Here is an 8,149-nt window from a genome sequence, read left to right on the forward strand (position 1 = left end):
AGGGTCTAGCCTGATCTGAATTATTCCTGTTCTAGATAAAGAGGGAAGTTGAATCCGTATGTGAGAACCTTCATTGGCATCCCTTTAGATATCAACATTCCTATAAACCTCCTTCTGGCTAGCCACTTAAGCCTAGACTCATCCTACTAATTTGAGATTCATGTGAGTAATTTCCGTTAGTTGTACTTGTGCAAGGTGCACAGAGGGGCCTGTGGACAAGACTTGTTTGGATGTACTCACAGGACTTTGCACAGTGAGTCCCAGATTCAGCTTCACTAAGTGTGAGCCATGGCCACATGGAAGGTTTGTTTCCCTATGGATGAGGATCTCACCCATCACTGACTTTGCCTCTTAAGAGCTGCCAGGTTTCCTTACACCTATCTCTTGTCTTTGATGTGAGCTCGTATTTCAGTCTTTTTCGCAGTCACAAGAATTAATTTTCTCATCCTTTTTAAGCTGTTATTTTACAGAAATATCTAGCACTTAAATCTCTTGAATTCTTCTTTTCTTATGGAAAATTTGTTTGAAATCACACAGTAGATTTAGAAGGTATTGCAACCAGGAAATGAAGTAGATGCTGAGATGGTGTAATCTTACAAATTTCTTATAAAAATATTATAACCTCTTTTGGCTTCAGTGATGTTATATTTGGAAGGAATTAAACTCCTCTACATGAATAATCTAATGTTCATTAGTATTCTGATGAAGAATGTTTTTATATGTCTTCTTTTTATCTTACCACCCTATTATATTTCTTCTATCATTTTTGGACCACATCTCTGTGTCATAGTTATTTGCCTGTGGTAATACCTTGGTGAAATAAAAATCCAAAAGTGGGAATAATATTTTGCCTATACACAGTTTCAGATGCTTAACTTGATAAGAGATATTCCTCATGGGTTTATTTTGGGTATACTGAAGCACAGTAATGCCCAACAGCTTTAAAATATTTCCATGGTTATATAATAATAATAAAAAAAAAAAAGCTTCAAATGTGAATTTTATATTCCACTAAAATTGGTCATTGTTGATTTTAAAGCATATTAGATCATCCACTAGTAGGAGGCCTTTAGAGCATGAGGCTGTTTAGAAACAAGTGGTGGACAGTTTTGGAGAACTTCTCTTTCTCCTTGGCATGTTTTTATGATAACTCAAATATTGAAGATAATTTACAACCCCTCTGGTACTATACCAGAGATCTTATGCGATGGAATTTATATCACTTTTCCTTTTAGACATTTAAACCACATGTCATTCTAGAAAAACGAGGACAGAGGTCCAACAAAGGAGTGATTTATTTTCAGTTAAAATACTAGCTACATTAAAACCACATGTTATTAAGTACTGCATAACCAAACCATGCTCAGGAGAAGGCTTACGACACCAAAGCTTGCTTAAAATGTTTCTCTCTATTTTTTTCTTTCCCAAAAAACTTTTCCAGTGTGTACATTATGAGACTTTACCTGAGCTTCACATTTCATTTGCTATAATTTTACCTTGATGAAACAAGTAATTAAAGTACCAGAGTACAAATTAATTCAGTTTCTTATTGTTTTTCTCACATTTCTGTATGGTTGAACATTTCTGTCCATTCTGTCCATCTCTGTGAATGCCCCTCCTGAAACAGCATAATACCATTAACTTTATTGAGACTGAAACACAGGTTTTTTTAAAGTGAAACAACTTGTATTTTGGGCATCTTACCAACATGAATTCTCACAATGCTCCTGTCAGAAAAGTAAACCAACTCACAGAAGTAATGCATGAAAATCAAAGACCAGAAAGGAAATCAATACAAAGATTAGAATTAAGAGGCCCCAATTTTGTTTTCAGGATGCAGATCCTGAGAACCAGTTTCTGTCCTTATTATGCTAGACTTCCACACCTGGTTGCTTAAGACTTGAAGGGAATTTTTTATGCTGATGTTGCCAGGTGAGTCATACAAAGCTTGGTGGAAATAACCAGTGAAGGATTCATCCTGTGCAAAGGAATTCTGCTGTTGCACTGGGCTTCCATGCTGGTTCTGTGCTTGTCTGGATGATACTGGCACAGAGAGGGTGCTTGGGGTTCTGGGAATTCAGCTGGCTCACCCGTATGCTCCTGGGGACTGTTAAATTCCAAAACCCTGTCAAGATCTGCTAGTATCTAATGAGGAAGTGATTGTTGCCTCACTGTTCAGATTCTGCTCAATGTGAAACTTGTATGAATAAGAAAGACTGTCCCTGTGCTTTCTAAGAACTGCACAAACACTCACAAATCACCACAACACTCCTATTTTACAAGTAATTGCTGGACAGCTTTAGCTCTAGAAGGGAATTAGCCAGTTACTGTCAAGCAGTCTTTAAACAAGACAGGGATCAGAAGCAGCAAATTTCTCTGCTTGTACGCTTGAGATCATTCTAATTCAGATGTTACAGTCACATCTTGAAATCATTAATACTACCTTAAGCTTGCCTGGTATTCCCATTTCTCCTGAAAATGCTTAGCTCAAGCAGATCCTGAAGTATTGATTCTGCATCAGCAACAGACTAAAATTTGTAGGGTCTTTAAACAAAAAAAGATACAACAGCTCATGTTATGTGCCTTTTCTCAGCCCTTGGCTGCCTAATTAAAGTATATGTAGTAGAGACTATAATTTAGTAGACAATAGAAACTCTACTGAATTAATCTGTCTAGTTTGCTGCCTTGTCTTTAATGTAGAACAGTATGAAGTAACGCAGGAGATGGTGCAAAAAAACACACAGTGGGCAAAAGAGGACCATGTGGTAGACTTGACTTGTGCCATGTCTAAATCATAAACTGTTACACTAAATTTTAGCATAACAGGAATTAAGCATGTCCAAAATTGTTATTGAATCACTTCCCCAACAAGCTGTTGTGCTGTACAGTATGTTTTATTTTATTTTATTTTATTTTATTTTATTTTATTTTATTTTATTTTATTTTATTTTATTTTATTTTATTTTATTTTATTTTATTTATTTTATTTTCTTTCATTTTCTTTTATTTTTTTACCAGACTGGTAAACACGCCTATAATCACAACTGAGAGATAACTGCCTAACTGAAGTAAATGGTGTGTAAAGTCACAGTAGGAAATATAAACCAGATTTATTTCTACTGCCTGCTTTGCCTTTCTTGAAGCACTAGAAGGCTGGTGTTGCCACCAGCACTGAAAGAATATTGTGAGGCACAGTGTGGCAGCTCTTGATAGGAGAAATTCTGTTTAGGCTTCCACCCTGTCGAGGGTTAAGATTGCGGGGTGACAATAAAACCCTGACAGATGTATTATTAACCCCCTCTCCCCCCACAACTTCCCCCTTTTTGCCTCTCCCTCTCCCCCCTTCCCACTCAGGACAGGCGATCAGGAGGGAAAGAAGGACAGAGAGAAGAGACTTGGAAAAATTAACAATGTTTTACTAATGCTTCTAATAAGAATAGAGAAAATAATACAAACTATACAAAACCAATCTTGAAAGTCTCAGCAACTGCAGGGCCAGCAACCAAGGTCCTGGATTGGACTCTGCAGCCAATCAGAGCTGGATTCAGGCTGTCACTAGGCCTCAGTTCGCAGGGACGACTAGCAAGGTCCTCTCCTAATGTCGGCAATAAGCAGAAGGGAAAAAGCAAAGGCAAAAGGAACGAGATCCTCGTGATCTCCCACTTTTATATGAAGTATTCATGTGAATGGAATTTTATACACAGTTGGTCAGTTTCTTGGTCACCGGTTTCTCGTTGCCCCTCTCGCGAGATGTCCATGCATGCTTATCAATAAGTTTGCATTCCATTGCTAGGTTTACCAAAACATGTGTCTGGTTCTCCAGGAAAATGCAGTTAATATGAAGGCTTTAGCTGACAGGCAAAATTCACTGAAAGAGAAACTTATTTTTAACAAAACTAGGACACACCCTTTGGCAGCAGCTGGGGCAGCAAGGTTGTCTCTCCAGACATCTCTCCATCTCATTGCCCAGTTCTAGATTATTGTCCAGAAATTATTGTCTTCCACTGGTTTTCTTTGCTAAAGATAATACAAGTGGTCATATGTTTTCACTAGTTATGATTTTGATTCTCTTTACATGAGTCTCAGAGCCTTTTTCCTTTTTCTTAATTTAGATTATCACCTATCTTTTCTTCATATTGCATCATCCAATTGATTTACCTTCTGTCTTTCTTTAGATGTTTCCAGATGTGTGGCTGAGAGGAAGTACACCCAGGAACAAGCTCGCAAAGAATTTCAACAAGTGTTTATCCCAGAATGCAATGACGATGGCACATATAGTCAGGTTGAAAAATTTTCCTTCAATATCTTGCATGGCCAGAAAGTCAGAATATGTATGTTTGCAGAGGATGAAGAGGAGACAAATGTAATGAAAGGAAATGTAATTTCAAAATGAAATGTAATTTATGCTAACACTGATGTTGAAAAATGGAAGGAAAAATAATTTTTTGTGCTGTCCGTGTTCTTTTTTCAGAGTTGGCCAGCAAAAGAGCCAAACATTACTGTTATTCATGTACACTCCCTATTCTTCTAAGCTTAGGCAGCTGAGTCATTCTTGTAGCCCCTGAATAGTCATCAGGTGGTAAAATGCTTGGAATTTCTGATCTGTTCCTGATCTGAACCAAAGATCTTGTAACCAGAGTCCATATCTTAGTGCTAAAGTATGAATCATACAGGATTCTTTCCTATTCTCAGCTGAATTTATGCACAAGCATATGGTCTGAGACCAATTTACTTAGTTTAGATTGTGGAATTCAGAAGGGATACAATTAGAATCTTACTGTGTGATAAATATTCAAATCAAGATCAGCTTCTGCTGCCTCTGTTGCATTTCAGTTGCAGTGTTGTGCAGAGGGTAATCCTTCTTGTTTTAAGCATGGTGAGGGAAGAGAAGTTTTCCCTCAGGAAATATAATGCAATTGACTACTAAGAGGAATTCCAAGAGCTTCCTTTCTGACAGTTTGGGAGATGAATAATGCTGGCTGAAGCACTCTTGTCCTGCTCCTTCAGTGGGTGGAACAATATGTTCTCTATGTGGAAAAAAAACTTGAGATTTCTTGCCTCAGGAACAGTTTATGTGTCCCTTGAGGAACTTCACTGTGAGGTTTTCACAACACCTGCACCTCACTCTTTTAAAATAGGGTGTAAACAACCACATATTTTTTTTTTTTTTTTTCTTCTATTGGATTCTGAAGGACCTACCTCACTTTGCTTGAAATAAATTATTCTTTACACTAAAGAATCATATGTAGGACTGAGATTAGATCTGTCATGAATTACTGTTCCAGGTTTTGTTAATATAGTTTTCTGGGCTAGTCTTTTGTACTCCTGTCATGAATACTGTGGGATAACAGACATATGTCTGACAAACTGCATGTGGTTCATGTCATTTCTAACAGGTTCAGTGCCATAGTTACACTGGATACTGCTGGTGTGTCACTCCCAATGGTCGTCCTATCAGTGGCACTGCTGTGGCTCACAAAACTCCCCGGTGCCCAGGTAAGACTTGTTTAGCTGGCCAGGTTATGACACTGTCTCATGAACAGCAGACCTAACCTGTGGCATTTGACTAGACATTAGGAAAAAATTATTCACTGGAAGAGTGGTTCAGGCTAGAAACAGGTGCTGACAGAAGCTGGGGATGTCCATTCCTTGGGGATTTGCAAAACTCAAATGGACAAGGCTCTGTGAAGGTTAGTCTAGCTTTTAAGCTAGCCCTGCATGAATTCTGAGGTTACTGCCACCCTAAACCTTCCTGTGATTCTATGATCCATCTACTTTATTTGTACTATACTCTAGCTATTGAAGGGATTTTCTGCAGTGTTTGTTTGTATGATATTTATATGTCAATATATCAAACCATGCAACTGACTTCCTGAGGCAGTCCTTTCTTTATGTTGAAACTCTCTTGCACATAAACTCTTTGCAAAAAATTTCACAGGGATTTGCCTTTTTGATATTTTAAGTATTTAAAGTACATAGAAAAAAAAAACAAACACACTCTTAAAAAAAATATGGAGTGTGAATGTCCTGATTTGTAATGCAACCATGTAATGCAATTCAATGAAAGAATTCCCACAGAAATCCCATGAATGACCAGATCCAGAGGAGAAACAAAATAAAACAAAGCATTAAGAACATAATGGAATCATTGTCTGTAGAAATTAATTGGAAAATCAAACTCTCTGTCTTTCATCAGGACAATTAACATGTTCACCGTTTTTTAGGAGTTTGCTTCTGATTCTGTTTCATTGGCATTGATAACAAATGTAAATCCCCAGTGTATGAACAGTTACCAGGGTTGCTATTCACCTTCCTTGAGGCAGACACAATTGCACAGAAAAAGCTCTAAAAGTACTTGAGCTCTATGTATTGCATTTCTGTTTGTGCTGCACCACCATTCTTTGTTGGAGTGGAAGGAATAGCTTTAAAAAGCTAACACTGTAACATAAATGAAGCTGAAATAAAGTGGACTAGGGACTTTGAGGGTGTTCATCTGCTTTGATCTACTTCAGTCATTCAAGCAGAATATTAATGTTTTTAATAAATAGATGAAGAAAGGAAGAGACCAATGTGAAAGTTTCAACAGAGCTTATAACAAATTAATTCCACTTTTAATGTCTGTCTTGTCTAAAAGACTTGCAGAATCTTTCATGCACATAGGTGAACTTTAGCCAGGAAGAGTAGTCCTCAGATAAGCCCTTTTGATCCAGTCTGAAAAGTTGCTGTGGAATGACAGTCAATTTTAACAAATAATTTAAAATGTTCAGAAGCCTTAAAATAGATAGTGTAATTATTGTTTGTAACAGGATCACATTTTCAGAAGACAGATGGTCAGGACAGCATTTTTATGCTTCAATGTCTTCTTGAATAAAGGTGCTTTTGCACGTCCATAGCCAGGGCTTCTCTGAAAGCAAGCCTTCATTGCTTTCTCTGCAATACCAATTTGTAGCTTCCTCCCTTTCACTGCCATCAGTGAAAAAGGAGTTATGCTGATGCTGAAAGTTCAAGAAGTAGTTGTTTGCAGATGTGTCACAACATATGGCATTATTTTTGGCTCAAAATTTTACTAAGTTACTGTACTTTCAATTTTCTGTTTAGATTTGGTATTATTGAGGAGAAGCTGTAGTGTAGTTCCAGGTTAATTAATAGGTTAATATGAGAATTATTCTCGTTGCAGGAAACAAACCCTGGTTCCTCTCAAAGGTATATTCATGTGTCTAGAAGATAAATTTCCAGACCGCTTCAGTTCATTTTTGAAGGGGTGGGAAGGGAACTTAGTTTCAAAGAAACGCTAAGGAGAAGGTGATAGTAGCACTCAATTTTAATTTAGTAGCTCAGAGATAAACAGACTGTTCTAGGGCCCAGGTGAGTGTGCAGAGTCTGATTTTGCTCCATGGAAGACTGTGGGCAATTTTCAATTGTTATGAGACCTTTTGGGATTATCTCTGCACATTTCCTCCTCTGCTTGTATCACTGCTCACCATTTTTCCTTTGTCCCTCAGGAAAGAAGTCTACTTTACAGCAGAGTTTGGAAATAGATTTGAAGTGCTAGGGAATTTTGCAGTGGTAGTGGCTAAGGGCTCAGTCTTAAAGTTCTGGAGAAACCCTCTCATTCAGCAGAGAAGGCAGCTACAGTTTTTCTCAGAAATTTATGTGGTATAATAAGGCAAAACTCTGCTCCTATATTGCAGAATGAAAGCCTGAAGCACAAATGCATCCTTCTTCCATTTTCCAGTATATATTCAAAATTGCCATCTGTTTAGGATAAAAGAGGATTGTTTTTTTTTTTTCCTCCTAGAAGGGCTGTTGATGTTTTCCAGATCATCGTTGATTCCCCTTCTTTTTTTTTCTTTAGTATCCCAATGTACGGGAATTACAATCAAAATACTAGTGGGTATACTGAAGTTGAGTAGATGTACTCTTATCTCAACTAGTATTTCAGGAATGCCATTTCTTCAAACACTGTTGTCTCTAGTCAGTCTAATACATTGTGCTGTTGCTAGCCTCATTGCAGGCATTGCCTGTAGTGGTGTCATCCTGGCATCAGCAAGTTAATACATTTTCAGTTGCTTCTGTGTATTCTGCAGACATGATGCTGTAGCTGTATCAAAGGCATTTATGCAAATTTCTAAGTTTGCATGTGCCAGAG

The 8,149-nt window shown here is 37.6% G+C and overlaps 1 protein-coding gene across 6 annotated transcripts in view; it reads left to right on the forward strand.

Annotated features, from left to right (window-relative positions):
* SMOC2 (SPARC related modular calcium binding 2) overlaps positions 1 to 8,149 on the forward strand; it is a 143,010-nt gene that overhangs the window by 53,454 nt on the left and 81,407 nt on the right. For all 6 annotated transcript variants that reach the window (XM_021296190.2, XM_065057682.1, XM_013369084.3 and 3 more), the window contains exons 3-4: positions 4,176 to 4,282; positions 5,397 to 5,496. In XM_021296190.2, the coding sequence (XP_021151865.1) occupies positions 4,176 to 4,282; positions 5,397 to 5,496 (207 nt within the window). The remainder of the gene's footprint in view (positions 1 to 4,175; positions 4,283 to 5,396; positions 5,497 to 8,149) is intronic.

The sequence above is a fragment of the Columba livia genome, chromosome 3, assembly GCF_036013475.1.
Source record: "Columba livia isolate bColLiv1 breed racing homer chromosome 3, bColLiv1.pat.W.v2, whole genome shotgun sequence".
Classification (NCBI taxonomy): Eukaryota; Metazoa; Chordata; class Aves; order Columbiformes; family Columbidae; genus Columba; species Columba livia.